Here is a 21,167-nt window from a genome sequence, read left to right on the forward strand (position 1 = left end):
TATTTGTGTGTTGTTATTGATTTCTAACTTAGTATGATGGGTCTATACAACAGTCATTTGAAATATTTTTAGGTTTGCTTAATGGCCTAGTTCATGTTCACTTTTCATAAATGGAGAAAAGGATGTATGTGCTCTGATTTGGGGGTGGTATAATATTCTCTTTATGTCTACTAAAGAACAAATAGATTAATCAGTTAATCTATTGTGCTTCTCACATATTTTATTTCCTCCCTCTCTCCCTTTTCCTGCTTTCGTTTTGTCTGCTTGATCCGGCATTTACTAAGGGAGGAATGTGAAAATCTTCCATGATAGTGGTGACAGTGTCTCTTTGTGGAACTGCCAACTCTTGCTATTTATACTCTGAGGCTATGTTAATTAGATGCATACAAGTTTAGAATTGTTACCTCCTCTCCGTAAATGTATCTTTATCTCTAGTAATGCTCTTTGCCTTAGCGTTTATTTTGTTGATAGGAACACTTCTATACTAGCTTTCTTTTGGTGTTTGCTTCATCACTGTTTTTCATTTTTTTCTTTCAATTCTTTTGTGTCCTCTTCTGATGCATCTCTCTTAAAGAGGACGTGTTTGTTTTTTTCTCCCAGTTTGACAATCTTTATCTTTCAAACCATATAGCAAATTTACATTTACATTTTTCATGCTTACTAACACTTTCTTTTATCCTTTGTCTCCCATTTTTTTCTTTTGAAAATTTCCTTGCTTTCTTTTAGATTTTTAAAATTTTTATTCCATTTTTTTCCCTCCTCTGTTATTTTTGAAGTTCATTCTCAATGTCTGTTCCTTAATGGTTGTTTTAAATACAGTAAGTCCCCTACATACGAACCTTCAAGTTGCGAACTCTCAAAGATGCAAACGTATTATAAACCTGTTACAGTGCAGTACTATACGGCCGATTGTGTTAGTTGGGCACCTAGGCTAACTTTGTTGGACTTACGAACAAATTGGACTTACAAACTCGCTCTTGGAACGGAACTTGTTCGTATGCAGGGGACTTACTTTAACATGTACAGTAAGTGGCTGATTAATCAATAGCCTAAAAATCTAAGGGCCTGAGCATAATAACTCTGATTATCCGTCTCCCAGGTTTTATGCTCTTTGTCCAGTATTTTTGTTCTTTCTTTTTTTTCAACCCCGCAACTCAGATATTGTCCTTCCTTACTTTACACAGTTAAATGATTTGTATTAGCTTAACCCTGTATTTGCCGTGTCTGTGCTCACTATTCTGTTTTGCTTCTTGGACCTGCCAACGGGGATCATTTTTATTCTTCCTGAAGTACATCCTTCAGAATTTCCTTTTTAGTGAGGTGGCAAATTCTCCGTTTTGTTTTTTTTTTGTTTGTTTGTTTGTTTTTCCTTATAAATTATCTCAGGGGCTTCCCTGGTGGCACAGTGGTTGAGAATCTGCCTGCCAATGCAGGGGACACTGGTTCGAGCCCTGGTCTGGGAAGATCCCACATGCCACGGAGCAACTGGGCCCGTGAGCCACAACGACTGAGCCTGCGCGTCTGGAGCCTGTGCTCCGCAACAAGAGAGGCCGCGATAGTGAGAGGCCCGCGCACCGCGATGAAGAGCGGCCCCCGCTTGCCACAACTAGAGAAAGCCCTTGCACAGAAACGAAGATCCAACACAGCCATAAATAAATAAATAAATATATAGGGACTATAAGCAATTAAAAAAATAATTATTTCAGTTTTGTTCTTGAGACATAGTTGCATTGTGTGTACAATTCTAGGTTGTGAGACATTTTCTCTCATCACAGTACTGTTGTTCCCCTGTGCTCTGGCTTCTGCTACTGCTGTTGTGTTAGGAAATCAACCGCCACTCTTACATGGTTCCATTGTCAGTAATCTGCCGTTTCTCTGGCTGCCTTTAAGATTGTTGTCTTTGGTGTTCTGCAGTTTCACTATGGTATATATATGTCTAGGTGCAGACTCTTCTTTTTCTAATCCTGCTTAGAATTCATTGGGCCTTTCTATAATAGGATTGTTAAGCAATCCTATTTTTTTTTAAATTACATTTTAAAAAAATTCTCAGCCATTGTCTTTTCAGCTGTTTTCTCATCCCCTCTGTTATCTCCTTCTGGAACTTTAGATATATGCTAGAGGTTTGAACTTCTCTTCTACATTCCCCATCTCTGTTTCTAGCTGGGCTACATTTCAAATAACTTGGAGGACTTCATCTTTTAGTTCCCTAGTTTTTATTCAGCTGTGTCTAATATGCTGTTTATCCCCACCATTAAAATGTTCATTTTTTTTTAAATGTTCATTTTAAGCATTGTATTTTTCTTCTTCTTTTTTTTTTTTGGCGGTACGCAGGCCTCTCACTGCTGTGGCCTCTCCCGTTGCGAAGCACAGGCTCCGGACGCACAGGCTCAGCGGCCATGGCTCACGGGCCCAGCCGCTCCACGGCATGTGAGATCCTCCTGCACCGGGGCACGAACCCGTGTCCCCTGCATTGGCAGGCGGACTCTCAACCACTGCACCACCAGGGAAGCCCTAAGCATTGTATTTTTTCACATCTACAAGTTCTAGACGTTTCTTTTTCAAATTTGCTCTCTTGTACAATCTTTCAGAAATTTTGCTCATGTTTTAAAGTTTTTCTTTTCTTTATAAAAATACATGAAACAGTCATTTTCTATTCTGTGCTTGATCATTCCAATCCCCAAAGTCTTCTGGGCCTGAGCAAGCTGTGTCTGCTGGCTCTTGCCCATCATCTCGTCTCTTTGTACTACTTTTTGTGACTTTTCTGAGTACTTTAGTTCCTTGGGAACTGTGGCCGTCCCCCATCCTATACTAAGGTTGTGGGCTCCTCAGTAAGGATTTGCATTAGTTTTTGCCGGCTGCTAGAGGCTCAGGCTGACTTAGGGCCACTTTAAATTACTCCGAGGTGTTTCTGGAACACGTAGGTGACAAATGAGGGAGGCCTGCCTTTGGTTACCTAATCTCAGGATATCTGGAGATGATTTTTCCCTCCATCTAGTGCCAGTTATGGGGCTTTGCTGTTAGACACGCCCCACCTTGGGCAGGTCATGGGCTTTATTCTCTTAACGTGCATCAGAACCTTGGCATCCTCAGACCCCAGCTGATACCTACTGGGGAAAACTACCCTCAGTGGCCTTTTTCCTCAGGTTCTCACTTTCCATTTTTGTCCTCATAAGCTCCACATTTTTGTGCCAAGTTAGCAATACATTTAAAATGCTTTGAAAAATATTTTATCTCGATATTTTTAGATATTTGCAGCCAGTCGGTTTTTCAGGGTATGTAATTAGCATCCTGCAGGAAACCAGAGTCAATGATATTTCCTTTTATCTTTCTCTGTGATGTTTTAGAATCCCTGAAATAGCTTCCCTAAAGTTGCTTATGACAATGTGGAATTTTTTGGAGGTCAGAATACTGATTCTTAATTAATTGTTTACGGTTAATAAAAGATTAGATTGCTCCACATGGAATTACTCCTTTTGTAAGTAAGAAAACCCCAAAGGGCTTCCCTGGTGGCGCAGTGGTTGAGAGTTCGCCTGCCGAAGCGGGGGACGCGGGTTCGTGCCCCGGTCTGGGAGGATCCCACATGCCACGGAGCGGCTGGGCCCATCGGCCGTGGCCGCTGGGCCTGCGCGTCTGGAGCCTGTGCTCCGCACAGGAGGGGCCACAACAGTGAGAGGCCCGCGTACCACAAAAAAAAAAACAAAAACCAAAAAACTGTTGAATGCTGACATGTTGATGTGGTTCAATTTAATATTCTCCAGAGAAGGTCAGGTCTGCTTGCCCTTGAGATGTTTCATACCTTTGTGGACCTGTGGTGCTGGTTAAGAGCGTTCATTCATGCCAGTTTCCTGTGTGACAGATCGCTCTCTACATCTGGGACCGAGGTGATGGACCGCCCCTCACTCCTGTGCCTGAGTTTTGTACAGACGGGGCGGACTCTTCCTGTGCCACCACATTTCATTCTTTTCTACCACTTTGCGTAAGTAATAAAAGGACAGCTTCCTCGTGTGTCAAAGGAAAACATACATGCTGTGCACAATGTTGTCCTAGCACTTTCCATCCTAAAAAACCCCAACATCTGCCATGTGCCACGTGAGCACTATATATCATGTTTCGGGGATACTGGCCCTATAAGGTGAGCACTGTCATTACCCTGTTTTGCACAAGGGAAGAGAGCAGAGTGGCGCTGAGAGCTGCGGAGGTGTGGCCTGGAGGCATTGCTTTTGTTGAAGATGTAGCGTGTAGCTGTTGGAATTCCTGTTCTATTTCCTAGCAAGGCAATCTCAGACATTGCCCGTTATTCCTAAGCCTTCTCCTCGAGCCCACCCCCTTTACTTTCTCAGCCAGTGACCTCACTTTGATCTCACCTGACACTGTGCAGAACTTTTAGATTGAACCTTACTCGTTAGGGTGGACCCTTGGACCAGTCCCCGGGATGGGCCTGAAGACCCCGGGACTCAGCTGGGTGGGTAACAGTCCTTCCTCACAATGAAAAATATATTCACTACCTCACATGTTGTCTGTTATTTTCAAGTCATCGATACAGAAGTCTGTGCGTTGCATTTTCAAAGAGGAATACATGTACACACAGACACACACGCACTGCAACAGTGGGAGAGAATCTGTCCTGTTGGCACAGTTCCTGAGGGGGAGATGTCTTTTTAGACATTACGCTTGCTTGTTCTTTAATGTTCTCCTGGACAAGCTGGAGGGGTTGACCTCCTAGTGCCTTGAGTGACATGACAAAACTGCAGTTACGTGTCGCTATAAACCAGCCCCAAATGATGCAGAATCAGGATTGAGTATCACTGCAGGGCTAAGATAGCGATAAAGGGGCCAGAACACACCGCCCAACCCAGCTCCCTCCGTGAAGTGCCCACGGCCTGGGTGTGGATTGTCCGCAAGCCCCTCCGTGAGCCCCTTCATCTGAGTGATCGGCCTGGGCTGGAACCAGGGCAGGGCTCCAGGCTCCTCCAAAGTGCTGGAAGTTATCCTGCCTTTGGCAGAGGACAGAACGTCGCTGTTGCCTAGATTTGGGTAGACGATAAAGGGCCATAAAAATACTTTAACATCAAAGTAAGGCTGGGCCCCCAGAAGGGAGTCGTCTCTTATGTTACACTAAAACATCCCCCTACTTCTCTCTCCCTTTGACAAAAATCTTCACCAGCTGGAAAAAGGAAAGGGAAGGTAGCCAACATTTACTGGGTACCTGTGATGCGCTTAATCAATAGTAGTAATAAAAGCAGCCGTACGGGTGGTTGGTTATCATCCTAATTCCCTAAATGAGCAGATGGAAGTTTAGAGAGCTGAGGACACTCGTCCAGGTGACACAGTGGAAATGCTGACCCGGGATCCTGGGGCCGGTCTGGCTGAGCAAAGGCTTTGTGGTCAGTGGAGCTACAGTCCCTTTTTTCCCCTAAAACTTAATCCTGGAGACAAGTGTGACGTCCCTGACATTGGTGAATTTGAACTTGAGAGCATGTGAGAGCTAATGTGGATGTGCAGTTAAGACACATTGACTCATGTATGCATATATATTTTTTTCTTTTTTTAGGGAAATCCAGTGAAGAAGAAGGATATTTTTGTTGCAGTAAAGACATGCAAGAAATTTCATGGTGACAGAAGTATGTTTTGGGTTACTCATTTTTATTGGACTTTAAAAATGCAAACTGCCTTGAAAACAACAGTACAAACCAGATATAAACTCAACCTAAATAAAAGGGACAATGACAAATATGTCATTGAAGTAAAAGCAGTTATTTAATCAGTATTCTTCATCATACCACTTCAATCACCAAGATCAATTAGAAAAGACAATTTTGTATTGCAACATGAGCGGTCATAGCCCTTCTAAGGACTGATTAGAGCAGTATTTTAAATTGGAAATGGAAAAGCTCAGCTGTGGCAATCTAGGAGACAGTTAGTGAATAACAGTCCATTTTGCAAAACAATGTCCTGTTATGTCCAAGTGCAGTCTCTGAGCTGTATGAGTATGAGAGGGGATTTCAGGGTAACAGAATGCCAAAAAGAATGTTTTTCTAACACCGTTCCTTCTTTTTATATTTATTTCAAATGTACACATCAGAACTTTTAAGTAAGGATATGTATTTGCTCACATGTAGATATATAGAGAAAAGGAAAAATGTGCCTTACAAGCAATGGTTCCTTCTTAAGGAAATCCTGCATGTATTGATAGATGAATGTTGTTTTTATTCAAATTGTTGGTTTCATTTCAGAATTCTACTAAGTTATTATGATACTATTTTTTAAAAAACCTACCTTAAATATAAATACATAATTTATCTCTTTTTTCACCTTATTTCAAGCAGCACTTTTCTGAAATTGAAGGTTAGACAGTCTTTTGCATTTTCTAATTTTAGCACATATTTTAATTTTTTCCATGAACAGACTCAATTTCACCAAGAGTGTGATATTTATAGAGGAGAGATTTCTAAACCAGCTGTCTTTTTTTGTGGGATTAGAGCTATGTGGGGAGTTCATTTATATAATTTATGTGATAATATATTTACAAATTATATTTTAAAGGGGATCATATTTTCCAAATAAAAGAAAATTATAATTTGGGATTAAAGTGTTTAAGACACTGACATAAATTCAAATCTTGTTATAGTCAACACTATCTTTAAAGTACATTTACTATAAACCTTCATGGTTACCTAAAAGTCATGATAAATTCTAAGTCCTATTAAATCAGCCTAAATAAACATATACATTCATTATATGAGTCCTAAAACACTATCAAAAATCAATATAGCACTTAAAAATTTCATTTATCATAAATTTAACCTAGATTTAATATTCTTTTGTCTTTTTCATAATCTGTAAGGGCTCTGAAGGATGTTTTTTTTTTTTAAGTTTCTTTTATTTATTTATATATATATTTTTGGCTGCATTTTGGGTCTTTGTTGCTGTGTGGGGGCTTTCTCTAGTTGCTGCGAGGGGGGGCTACTCTGTTGCGGTGTGCGGGCTACTCATTGCAGTGGCTTCTCTTGTGGAGCACAGGCTCTAGTCATGCGGACTTCAGTAGTTGCAGCACAGGGGCCCTAGAGCACGCAGGCTCCAGCAATTGTGGCACGTGGGCTCGGTAGTTGCAGCGTGCAGGCTGATTAGTTGTGGCTCGTGGGCTCTAAAGCACAGGCTCAGTAATTGTGGTGCATGGGCTTAGCTGCTCCACATTGTGTGGGATCTTCCTGGACCAGGGGTTGAACCCGTGCCCCCTGCATTGGCAGTGTAGGATGGTTTTTGACAAATACTTTTCATTAAAAATGTGTGAAGGCACTGCAGAAATACAAAGGATCATGACAGATTACTACAAGTAACTATATGCCAAAAATGGACAACCTGGAAGAAATGGACAAATTCTGAGAAAATCACAACCTTTCGAGACTGAACCAGGAAGAAAAAGAAGATAAAAACAGACCAATCATGAGCACTGAAATTGAAACTGTGATTAAAAATCTTCCAACAAACAAAAGCCCAGGACCAGATGGCTTCACAGGCGAATTCTATCGAACATTTAGAGAAGAGCTAACACCTATCCTTCTCAAACTCTTCCAAAATATAGCAGAGGGAGGAACACTCTCAAACTCATTCTATGAGGCGACCATCAACCTGATACCAAAACCAGACAAAGATGTCACCAAAAAAAGAAAACCACAGGCCAGTAGCACTAATGAACATAGATACAAAAATCCTCAACAAAATACTAGCAAACAGAATCCCAACAGCACATTAAAAGGATCACACACCACGATCAAGTGGGGTTTATCCCAGGAATGCAAGGATTCTTCAATATATGCAAATCAGTCAATGTGATACACCATATTAACAAACTGAAGGAGAAAAAACATATGATCATCTCAGTAGATGCAGAGAAAGCTTTTGACAAAATTCAACACTCATTTATAATAAAAACCTTCCAGAAAGTAGGCATAGAGGGAACTTACCTCAACATAATAAAGGCCATTTATGACAAGCCCACAGCCAACATTGTTCTCAATGGTGAAAAACTGAAAGCATTTCCATTAAGATCAGGAACAAGACAGGTTGCCCCTCTCACCACTGTTATTCAACATAGTTTTGGAAGTTTTAGCCACAGCAAACAGAGAAGAAAAAGAAGTTAAAGGAATCCAAATCAGAAAAGAAGAAGTAAAACTGTCACTGTTTGCAGATGACATGATATTATACGTAGAGAATCCTAAAGATGCTAGCAGAAAACTACTAGAGCTAATCAATGAATTTGGCAAAGTAGCAGGATACAAAATTAATGCACAGAAATCTCTTGCATTCCTATACACTAATGATGAAAAATCTGGAAGAGAAATTAAGGAAACACTCCCATTTACCATTGCAACAAAAAGAATAAAATTCCTAGGAATAAACCTACCTAAGGAGACAAAAGACCTGTATGCAGAAAACTATGACACTCATGAAAGAAATTAAAAATGGTACAAACAGTTGGAGAGATATACCATGTTCTTGGATTGGAAGAATCAACATTGTGAAAATGACTCTACTACCCAAAGCAATCTACAGATTCAATGCAATCCCTGTCAAACTACCACTGGCATTTTTCACAGAACTAGAACAAAAAATTTCACAAATTTTATGGAAACACAAAAGACCCCACATAGCCAAAGCAATCTTGAGAAAGAAAAACGGAGCTGCAGGAATCAGGCTCCTGGACTTCAGACTGTACTACAAAGGTACAGTAATCAAGACAGTATGGTACTGGCACAAAAACAGAAAGATAGATCAATGGAACAGGATAGAAAGCACAGAGATAAACCCACGCATATATGGTCACCTTATCTTTGATAAAGGAGACAAGAATATACAGTGGAGAAAAGACAGCCTCTTCAATAAGTGGTGCTGGGAAAACTGGACAGCTACATGTAAAAAAATGAAATTGGAACACTCCCTAACACCATACACAAAAATAAACTCAAAATGGATTAAAGACCTAAATGTAAGGCCAGAAACTATCAAACTCCTAGAGAAAAACATAGGCAGAACACTCTATGACATCAATCACAGCAAGATCCTTTTTGACCCACCTCCTAGAGAAATGGGAATAAAAACAAAAATAAACAAATGGGACCTAATGAAACTTAAAAGCTTTTGCACAGCAAAGGAAACCATAAACAAGACCAAAAGACAACCCTCAGAATGGGAGAAAATATTTGCAAATGAAGCAGCTGACAAAGGAGTAATCTCCGCAAGCAGCTCAATATCAAAAATACCAACAACCCAATCCAGAAACGGGCAGAAGACCTACACAGACATTTCTCCAAAGAAGATACACAGATTGCCAACAAACGCATGAAAGGATGCTCAACATCACTAATCATTAGAGAAATGCAAATCAAAACTACAATGAGGTATCTCCTCAAACCAGTCAGAATGGGCATCATTAAAAAATCTACGAACAATAAATGCTGGAGAGGGTGTGGAGAAAAGGGAACCCTCTTGCACTGTTGGTGGGAAGGTAAATTGATACCACTATGGAGAACAGTATGAAAGTTCCTTAAAAAACTAAAAATAGAACTACCATACAAACCAGCAATCCCACTACCTGGCATATTCCCAGAGAAAACCATAATTTAAAAAGAGTCATGTACCACAATATTCATTGCAGCACTATTTACAATAGTTAGGACATGGAAGCAATCTAAGTGTCCATCAACAGGTGAATGGATAAAGAAGATGTGGCACATATATACAATGGAATATTACTCAGCCATAAAAAGAAACGAAATTGAGTTATTTGTAGTGAGGTGGATGGACCTAGAGACTGTCATACAGAGTGAAGTAAGTCAGAAAGAGAAAAACAAATACCATATGCTAACACATATATATGGAATCTAAAAAAAAAAAAAAAACTTCTGAAGAACCTAGGGGCAGGACAGGAATAAAGACTCAGATGTAGAGAATGGACTTGACATGAGGAGGGGGAAGGTAAGCTGGGACGAAGTGAGAGAGTGGCACGGACGTGTATATACTACCAAACGTAAAATAGATAGCTAGTGGGAAGCAGCCGCATAGCACAGGGAGATCAGCTCAGTGCTTTGTGTCCACCTAGAGGGGTGGGATAGGGAGGGTGGGAGGGAGGGAGACGGAAGAGGGAAGAGATATGGGAACACATGTATATGTATAACTGATTCACTTTGTTATAAAGCAGAAACTAACACCACTGTAAAGCAATTATACTTCAATAAAGATGTTAAAATAAAAAGTGTCAAGGGAAATGAACTAGCTGCTTTTTTTTTTTTTTAAGAACAGCAAGCAGAAGTGCTCAAATTGATTTACTTGATCTTGAAGCTGCACTTGGAGTACAATATCAATGTTAGGAATGGGGGTGGTAGTATTTTCTCTTTAGAAACACATTTTTCAAGTTGACAGTAAAGCCCTAAAATTAGGGACCATCCCTGTTGTAGTTTTCATGTTCTACAGAAATGAAAAAAAAAAAATAAAGTTTGCTAATTTTAATGTCATTTATAATAATCTAGTTTATTGCTTGCTTAACTTTGCATAAGGTTGTGATAATCCTTTCAGGTATCTATCAAATGCTTTTATATTTGAATTTTGAGTCGAAGTTCTTTAAAAATGATAAAATCTTCGAAGCCTGTTAGGAGCATTAAAACCAAGCCTCCCAAAACCAGCTCTTAATTTGCACCTGGGATCACTGCAGCCCGAGACCTAAGAGGTGTTTTGCGGATGTCACAGCCGAGCTGCTGTGAGAAGCCATTTTTAAACTTGGACCTGTTTGTTTGAAAAGATAGTCTAGGCAGCAGGATTTTAGGGGCTCTGAGGTCCATTCTGCTTGATGGAAGTGAAACCTGCCCGGGCCAGTGGGCTCTGCTCCTCGTTTTGGAAATCTAGTCCAGTCACCAGCTGGCCCAGAGAATTATCCAGTAATCGTTTTAGTTTCAGTGAGAACGCCACAGTAGCTGCTTCTGACTGCTAATCTTTTTTTACATTTTCTCGTGTGTTTTTCACATGTATTCTATCATCTGATTTCATGTGGACAGTCCTTGCGATGTGGTCATTATTTTTATTCGCTTGATATCATAGAGAAAGCTGCCTTTGGGTTGAGACACAAATAGCTTGGCATCTTGTAGACTGAGCACGGGAGCTGGGGCTCAGGGTTTCTGGCTCCAAATCCCCAATTCTTTCTGCCACAGAGAGCTGTGCTGCACTCTCTGTGGATGTATTATAAATCTAATGCTTGATAAATAGTATTTGATAGCCGTGTTGATGCTCTGCTGTGCTCAGGGTCAGTTTTGACGTGGCCAGAAGCTGTGGCAGGAGGCTTTTTATTTTCAGTAGCAGGAGGGGTCGCCAGGAATTCAAACCCGCAGATGATTTCAAATATACGTTGAGCTGGGAATTCAGATTCCCATCTTGTCCTCGCATATTACTGCTTTATTCAAGCAGAATACACGGACTGGGGGGGTTTGTTTTCTTGTTTCTTTCTGTATGCACTCTGGTAGAAACACTTGAAGTTACAAAAACCAAATGACAGTGAAGGAAAAAATAAACACAGACAAGACTGTATTTATCTGTGAGGAGTTGAGAGCTGGCTACACAGTCAGTGACTTCTCCGGAGGCAGGCTCTCACTGTGTGTGCGCTGCCCTTGGTTCCGAGCGTAGGTGGACCCTAGCCATGGCCCCTACTCCTGGCTCCTCCAGGGACGAGGGTGAGGGATGAAACATTCTGTTTAAGGCTGTAGTCAAGGCAAGGGGACATATACAGTGAACTCATTTTTCATACTCTTTTGGAAAAATTGATAATAAAGCCAAGTTCCAAAATTAGAAAAAATGATTTTACATCTTGTAATTTTTTTTTTGCCCAACAGTGAAACAAGCGTTTTGATAACTGCTTGTGTCTTGATTCTGATTTAGATGAAATAAAGCAACTTAGGACACAGTTAGCAAAAATATACTCTATCTTTTGGCTTAAGAAAGAAATACATATTGACAGCATTGGAACAGCAGTGCTGGCTGACGTGCAAGCAGTTGGTAGGGTTTTAAAGAAACTTTGAAGGTATTCCATAAAGTGATGAACTGCCACAGCATGTGAAGTTATGTTTAAGCAAGGAAAAGATCTCTGGAGTTTAACGTCCCGCCTGATCACTTCCTCCTGGGTTATGTGTTTTTCCTTGTGTGACATGAGCTGTCAGTGAATGTTATGGATTTTCTCTGTGTCCTCCTGCCACGCAGTTCCCACGCGGGTCTCAGATACCATGTGGCAGCTACTGTTTCTGTTCGCGGTGGGTTGAGGTGTTTCTCCTCCTGCGGTCTCCCTCTCATTAAAGAGGTTAAATTACTATTTGCTCAGCCTTTAGTTCCTTTTCACAGCTTCCTGAGCTCCTAAAAAGAAACACTTTACTCCTTTCAGAATTAAAAAGTCCCTGTTTGCTATCTTCACTGTAGTGATCTTTCCTCTAGGTCTGAACACTCTTACTCTGAAGAGTGTGTGGTAGCCGTGTTCCGTCTGGTAGGTACCATGGCGCAGTCTGCTCATTGAAAACATGAGGGTTTGAATGAAAATGCAGCCGGCTAGCAGGCCACACCCCGTGTTAGATGAAGTGAGTGCATGAATCATTAAGGAGAGTTTGGTTCTCCCCTGGCTGCTGCGCAGATGAAGACGGGCCAGACTGCCCCGAACTGCTGTGTTAGGTCAGCCAGGAGGGGGGGCTCTTCCGTCTTCCAGATGCCTCATCTCTAAACCCGGGAATCAGAGCACACGCTTGGTGCTGTCGCTAAGTCTCTCCCTGAGAAGAGAAGAGAAACCAGGGCTTTTACTCTGTGGTCATACTGAGACAAAAGGTGCGTTTGTTAATTGAAAACAGTAGACTCCTTAACTCACAACGATCATGCACAATTGGGTGGCAGATGTTGTACAGGGCTCAAGCGTCAGTTCATTTTCACTTGTAGTCAGTTTCGCACGTCAGTTCACTGGGAGTAAAAGTGTGTTCTGTGCCTCTTAGGGAGATGCATCTCCTGCTTCCAGGCTTTAAAGCCATGTGGAAGACGTATGCCATCTGGGCAGAGGGTTTTTTTAAATAGTACAGTTTTTACTTTGCCCCGATTTTAAATTATCTTGTGGCAAACATTCTGGAAAGAGGCATTCACTATTGTTTTATTATGTGGGAGAAAGTATGCTTCTCTGTATTGAGAATGAGATAGTAGATCACATAACTATATTGAAGTATTTTCTCCAAGTTTAATATCTTTAGGAATCTAGTGCCTCAATACAATATGAAATATATTATAAGTAATAGAATGAATTCAATTTAGGATTCAGTCACAATAAAATAGACCAATATTGTTAAAGTTTTAAGTAGTTTTGAATCAACTCTGGTTGCAAATAGTCTTCACCTGCTGTTGTAGGAGACAGCCTTACTTTACAAATGCACAGGTGTTACAGTGATAAGGGGACAGATGACACACTGCTGGATGCTTTTGGTGGTAGAGTCTCAGAACACGTTACTGTGTTGAAATGGTTTGTCTGTTTTCAAATGATTGGTAATGGTGGTACCAGTCTTGTACCAAAGGATGAATCGTTGATAAGAATAAAACCTTCCTTTAAACTAGTTCCAAAAAGAGCCCTTGGCCTTTTGTTGGAATTCTGACAAAACCCAGTCCTCAGTCTGCTATTTATTGAGCACCTACTATGTCCCCGGCCCTGTGCGGGGTGTTGGGCACTAAGTCTAACAGTAATTCTTACCTTTATTGACATTTCTGTTTCATCTGTTTCAAACGAAAACTGGAAGCAAGTAGTTAGGTGTAGGGAAGAGCTAACTCACGCTTGATTTTGATTTTAATTCATTCAAATTAGAGAATTGAGAAGAAATGCCTGTCCTGTTTATTAAAGCTCTTAGAGCAAACAGAATCTGAAGGCTAAAGGCTGAGGAAAGTGCAAGCAGAATTTGCAGGACCCCGGTGCTGGGACCCAGGGAAATTCTTGGCCTTTCCTCACAGCTTCTTCCCGTTATGCAGTGGAGGACATTTTACCCAAGAGTGCGACCACTAGCGGCTGCAGGCTGCGGGGAGCCTTGTCTGGGTAAGTCCTGCTTATTATATGCAAAGCAAACTGCCACTGCAGGGCCAAGGTTGGTTTTTGTTGTGCTGGAATTTGGACAGAGTAAGGATTTCTTTTCTTTTTTTTCCCCCTCAGCGACCTTATCTATTATTTACTGCATCTTTGTCCATTCTGGTATGGAGAAATCTTTATATCTGCCTTCTTATGATTACAGAAGAATTGCATTTTAATGTATAAAAATAATATTTAGTGGCTTAAAATACACAATTTGGTGATGACTATAGCAAATGTCCAGAACTCATCGGTCTTTTTCTTTTTTAAAAGCTGGTCAATAATGGCACTATAAAATGGTGCACTTTTGTATTTTCTGTGTAAGGGCTGTCTGAGTTTCTCTCCCAGTTTGCTGACTAACATAGCTAGACACTTAAATTTGGCATTGCATGGGTAGTTTTTGCATATCATTTATTTTTATTTAGATTGGGAAAAAGGGAAAGATAAGTGATCTGATAAAGTCTCAAAATAATAACTGAAGATGTGGTTCATCAGAGTTGAGATTCTTAAGTCAACAGAATATAAAATCTAGATATGATGATCTTTTCTATTAAAATTAACAGCAGAAACCCCCTCTTAAAATTCAGAGATGCAGATAGTAATTTAAAAAAAGTACAGAAGAAAATAATTACTGGGATAGTTGGTCAAGTGAATTAATATCACACAGTGATCAAGCAGATTCCTGTGTCAGGTGCGGAGACACAGCTACCTTTGAGCATCTCGCCCTAAAATGCAGAAAACCAGGAGAGTTTTCTGCTGTTCGTGTTCACTGTATTAAAATAATTTATCTGTTCATGATAGAGTTTTAGAATCTGCAACGGTTCTCAATCTTATTTTTCCACATTTTCCGGAAGTGCAGCTCAGTAACGTCAGCCATCATGTGCAGTGATTCTCAGGGGTAGGGTCATGCCCTTTATAGGGTTGGGTGGTCCTGTAAGAATCTTCGGGCAGAGATATGTGTAGTTTGAAAAGGTCCCCCCTCCACCGTGAGGGAGGCAAGTTTACATCTCAGCTACAACCACGTACAATATTCCAATCTTTAGGAGTAATTATATTTCCCCCCCCAAAAGCATTTAAGACGTCCAGTTGTGAATTTTAAATGAAGCAGCCCATTGGGAAAAGAGAAAAATTAATTAAAGTTAAAATTAATGTAAACACAACAGTATAATCAGACTAGAAAATTTATCCTTATATGGAAGCAGTGTATTTATCACCAGCAATGAGAAGTGCTCGGCTCTAGAGTATATGTGAAAATGCCTCAAAGAAGGGGAGTTTATTCCTGTGCTGTTGGCATTTCTTAGGGTAGAAAGCAAGCTCTTAGTCTTGAGACACCTGAAGAAGAACAAGTAATGCTTCCCTTCCTTTATAGGTGGTTATCCCGCCACTTTGAGATTCCAGGCTTCCTAGATGCCCGTGCCAGTGACGGTCCCCTCTCTCATTTTTTCAGTCCCCATCGTAAAGCAGACTTGGGCGGGGCAGGCAGGTCACATCGAATACTACAGCGATTACGCAGACAGTTCTGTTCCGACGGTGGATCTGGGAATTCCTAATACAGAGAGAGGTGAGTCCTTAGTTCTGACGACTCTTATTCAAAAGTGTCCATTCTGGAGAATTCCCTGGCGGTCCACCAGAGTCCAGGTTTGGACTCTGTACTTTCACTGCCATGGCCCGGGTTCAATCCCTAGTTGGGAAACTAAGATCCGGCAAGCCATGCGGCGACCCACCATCCCACCACCACCAAAAAAAAAGCAAAAAGCAAAATGTCCACTCTGTAAATATAGTGAATTAAGATAAAAATGAAATATTTTATAAATAGTATAATTTTTGCCACGTGTAAGTTTCTTTCTTTCCTTCCCTCACATCTTTACCCATGGATGTGGACGGATTCTTGCAGTTTAAGTGCTTTTAGTGCTAACAAAGTTTACAAGTTTTCAGTCGGTCATACTGATATGATTGACGCACATGACAATTATGCATATGACAGTTATGATAGAGTTTAATAATAGATTTCTTTGTACCTTCATAGATCACTGTGGCCATAATGGGGTGTCCAGAGTTAATTTATCATCTTCCCATACAAAGCATCTCCTCATTTAATTTTAGCCATTTATCCAGCCAGGACTGTTACCCAACTGCTGCATGCCAGCCATTGGTAGATACTGAGGGAAGCAGGAATGAAGCTGACCGTTTCCATCCTCCTGAAGCTTATGGTCTGTTATGGTCTAGGATGCATTTTGCTTGTACTTCTGAGAGCACTTAACCACATTCTACATGGGCTGTATGTAGTATAAGCTCATATATGTATCATATATATTAATATTTTAATTAGTAAATTGTTGGAAGTATACCTGCTTTTCTCTTCAGATTGCAGGCTTTCTAATTCAAAACATTTTTTATTTCAAAAAAAATGGAAGTAGAAATTTGGCCACCTCACCTTCAGGTGCTCTTTGTTCATCTTAATTTTTTTTTTTTTTTTTTTGCGGTACGCGGGCCTCTCACTGCTGTGGCCTCTTCCGTTGCGGAGCACAGGCTCCGGACGCGCAGGCTCAGCGGCCATGGCTCACGGGCCCAGCTGCTCCGCGGCACGTGGGATCCTCCCGGACCGGGGCACGAACCCGTGTCCCCTGCATCGGCAGGCGGACTCTCAACCGCTGCGCCACCAGGGAAGCCCTGTTCATCTTAATTTTTATCCAGTGTTCCTGCCATGTTTTTTCCTTAGTTTTCTGGTTTCTCCAAACCCTTTTATGAAAGAAAAAAAAAAGTGAGTTGATTATCTTGTTCTATAATTTATCTTGATTATTTTATGGTAGTGTTGCTCATATGCCCTGATTGATAAAAGTACAGTGTAGATCAGATACGTTATTCCTGTAGTTATCAATTATTCTGACAAGGTTAGTAAACATATCACTAAGTCTGTTTTGGAAAAATGATTTTTGTTTGAATTTTTTTGTTTGTTTGTTTCTGTAACCTTGCTGTTTAGACTTTGACTATAATAATCACGTATTTGTTGATGCACTCCTTACTTGATTTCTTAATTTATTTTTAGTCTGACCTTATTATTGCTCACATTTATAGTCTACTTTATCCAAAAGGAATTTGAGGTGGCTTTCAAAAATACATACTATAATGGTTAAAAATACTTTAAGAGATCAAGAATAAGGAAAATAAAGGTTAAATCAAGTGGTTTATTCTCTATTGTGTCACCAAATACTTTGTTGAAGAGAGGGGCTTATTCTTTTTTATCGACTTGAGTTCTCTTCCCAAGCATTCCATTGCTACCCTGGCCCCAGCATTTTCCATTAAAGCTTCGATATCCGTTGGCATCTAAGGGACTGTGCCTCTGTCTTACTCAGTACTGTATCTTTAGTGACATCTGAGAACTGGCCACCATGTCTGGCATATTAGAAACTTAATAGCAAATATTTACAAAATAAATAATTGAAGGTGTAATACTGTACTTTTGCACCATTGTTTCCCTAAGGTTGTGATGCTTGAGGTTCTAATATTTCCCTTCAGAATAAGTAGATCTAAGGAAAGATGGCCAGGCTCCTGTAATTTCTTCGAGGCTTACAATTTTCTTGTATGTCTGGCGTGAAGATACTAGTCCTACCTGTACTTGACCTTGTGTAATTCCCCTCATCTCTCTAGGTCTTCAGTCCCTCATGTGTGAAATGAATGCCTTTGATTTCAAGATCTCTAATGTTCTTCCTGGTTCACTATGTCTATGGAAATTGGAAAAGGATGATTTTTAAAATTTCAAATTCTTACGGTGCATGTCAGTGTTTACACTTTTACTTACAACACTTTAAAACTAAAATAATGTTTCCAAGTGAATTATATATATTTTAAGGAAAATAATGCATTGTAAGTTTTCTTCTCACCTTTCCTAGGTCATTGTGGAAAGACATTTGCCATTTTGGAAAGATTTTTGAATCACAGCTATGACAGAATAGCATGGTTAGTCATTGTGGATGATGACACATTAATAAGGTAAGGAGTCGTCCCTGTCCTAGGGTGGCTTTAAATTCTACATATATTCATAGTCAGAAACGGTGATGGGTACTTCTGCCGCTGGCCAAGATGGAGTAACAGGGACTGGATTTACCCTCCCATCTGAAACAACCCCCAAAAAGGACACAATATATGAAATAAGTGTTTTTAAGACACTGATATTAGGCAACAAACGACAGTCATCAGTGAGACACATGAAGCAAATGAGGTGAGTCCTATGACTGCCCCAGCTAACTGTCGTAGAGAGTTTCCATGTCCCTGCTCAGGGAGGGGAACCCAGGTGGAATCCAGCTGAGCCCTTGAGTTGAAGTGATGATGCTGAGAGTCTGGGGAGACCAAGGCCGTTAGAGTTTGCAGGACAGAGCACTGGAAAGGAGAGAGCTGCATAGGAAGAGAACACTGCAGACCTGTGGAGGGGCGCCCTAAGTATTCAGTAGAGTTTAGTCAGTGCATATGTATGAGGAAACTCCTGGAGGCTGGAGAAAGAACCAACCAGAGTGATTAGAGGGAGTGGTGCCCACCACTCTCAGAGGGCTGAGTATGGTACCTCTTCCCACCAGCCAGACTGGAAAACCCTTGATTCACAGGTATTGGGTAGAGTTTGTAGAAGGGTCTTGCTTTAATAGTGGGAAATAGCTAACCCTAGACTAAGCAGTGCTTTGGTCATACCTAACAAATACTAAAGCAAGACCCTCAAAGACCAAACGGTTTCTAAGTAATTGACCTGCATCCAAGAACAGACCTCAAGAATATTTATAGAAACACAAAACATCTAGCACCCAACAAAGTAACATTTACAGTGTCTGTGTTTGAAATGGAGGAAGCAGTGAAATCTAACACATGTATAATTGGAGTCCCTGATGGACGAAAATCAAAAGAACAGAAATAATATGTAAATTACCAGAAATAAAAGAAGACCTTAATTTATATCTTGAAAGGGCCTAGTAGGTCCCAGGGAAAACTGACCTGGGATCATCAGCTTCTTCACATATCCTAGTAAAACTGTTAGATTTTGATCATAAAGTCCTCTGAGTCTCTAGGCAAAGTGATGAAATACTCTGAAGACCAAGAAGATTAGACTGGTGTCAGACTTCTCAAAATAACACAAGAAATATGGTAACAGTGGAGGAACATTTTCAACAAAGAAATTGTGACTCACGGATTTTATACGCAGTTAAGATGTTCTTCAATATTGAGGCTACAGAAAAGGTTCTCAGCACATAAACTCAGGGAATAGTGTACACACGTGCCCTTCCTAAGGAATATATTGATATTAGGGAAAGAAGTTCATGCAACTAAGATGAAATTTGGGTAAAACGACTGATGGTGAGCATTTCATGTATTTAACTTGTAGAACTAAAAGCACAACGGGGGTAGGGACATGGGTAAATAACAGTATGTAAATGTTATATGTTCTGACAAAGTATTCAACTTAAAAAAAAAAAAAAAGGAAGGAAAAAGGACAATAGGATAAGATCATGGCCTATTGTACAGGTAATGGATAGAATTCAAAGGATACCGATGTAAAACTGACAGACCAAGTAAGAAAAAAAGCATGATAAGACATGAAAAGTTAAATAGAACATAAATACCAGGAAAAGAAACTTTCTAATATCCAGAATGTTAGTAAAGAAACACAGTACATATAGTATAATATGTATAATAATTCAAACCTAAAATAATTGTAGTGTTGAAATCAAACATCAGTCATATCACAAAATGTGAGTGGGTTTCAATCCCCTAATAAAAGAACAAACTTTTCACATTGGCTCATAAAACAAACCCTAACTCTATGCTTTATATGAAAGATACATAATCGTTCAAGAAGTCTAACAATAAAGGGATGGATAAGGTTTGCCAAGCCAATGGGAACAATAAAGATTAAAAAATTCAATTCCCAACTCAACAAGTTAGGAAAAGAATCACAAAGTCAACCCCCCCAAAACAAGAAAATAATAATGAAGATAAATGCAGAAATAATGAGGTAGAGGTCAAAAAAGCAGAGGATCAAACTAATGAACCAACATTTTGGTTCCTTTAAAAAAAAAATCAAATTGTATTGAGTGATTTCCAGAAGATACCATTACATGGAAAAAGCCAAGTGCACAAGAATGTATTTAGTTTGCTTCCCTGTATGGAAGAAAGAGGGGGAAATAAAACATACCCATGTAGACTTACCTGTACAAAAGACAAATGGACAGGTAAGCCAGAAAACCGTGAAGTAGTTTCCAAACGGGTGGATGGGAGGATCGGGTAGATGGGGTGGGGGGTGTGTGTGACCCTTTGCTGAGTTTATCTCTTAGTTTAGTTTTGACTTTGGGAAGCATGCTAATATTCTACCTATTGAAAAATAAAATAAATCTGTAAGGACAAGAAAAATCAACAAGGATGAGGAGAAAGCTGAAACAAGTGAACCCAACTGCATTTCAAATGAAAACGTAATCACACTACAGGGAAAGTATAACTAATGCAAGTACAGCTGAAGACAGTATTTAGAGACGCACCTTCAGTCAGGGGTGGGAGGAGGCGGGCATGTCAGACAGCTCCTGAGTTTCCAGTCGCCGTGTGGGTGAAGCAACTCTGAAGGCATTTTAGGTACACTGTGGGGCTGAGTAGGTGAGTAAGTGTTGGTTGGGAACCGTGGTGCTCACTGTGGGAGGATATGGGACGGGCCAGGTCAAGGAAGAGGCCTAAGGTAGGGCTGGAAGATTGGAAGTGGAGAAATCTGCAAGAATTCATAATTTCTGAGACTCATGATTGCCAAAGTGTGTGTGTGTGTCACGCACGCACACACACACACACACACACACCCCTTCCTAGTCCTTCTCACCAAAGAAGACCAGAAGCAAAGATACCCCCGTAGCCCTGAGCAACTAACGACCGGAACTGATATTGCTACTTTCCTACTAAAAGGCACCAGTCTCAGAGAAATCACTGATTTAAAGGCTGAGGCAAGGAAGATACAAGAAGATATTTGGAACATTCTTTTTTATACCAGAGAGTAAGGAAGTGCTTAGGAAAAAAAAAAAAAAAGTGCATG

The 21,167-nt window shown here is 40.4% G+C and overlaps 1 protein-coding gene across 1 annotated transcript in view; it reads left to right on the forward strand.

The window, feature by feature from the left end:
- Positions 1-21,167, forward strand: part of B3GLCT (beta 3-glucosyltransferase) — a 106,389-nt gene that overhangs the window by 62,980 nt on the left and 22,242 nt on the right. The window contains exons 8-11 of the mRNA XM_059996190.1: positions 3,857-3,976; positions 5,552-5,621; positions 15,564-15,677; positions 18,007-18,106. Of these exons, the coding sequence (XP_059852173.1) occupies positions 3,857-3,976; positions 5,552-5,621; positions 15,564-15,677; positions 18,007-18,106 (404 nt within the window). The remainder of the gene's footprint in view (positions 1-3,856; positions 3,977-5,551; positions 5,622-15,563; positions 15,678-18,006; positions 18,107-21,167) is intronic.

This window comes from Delphinus delphis, chromosome 18, assembly GCF_949987515.2.
Source record: "Delphinus delphis chromosome 18, mDelDel1.2, whole genome shotgun sequence".
Lineage (NCBI taxonomy): Eukaryota > Metazoa > Chordata > Mammalia > Artiodactyla > Delphinidae > Delphinus > Delphinus delphis.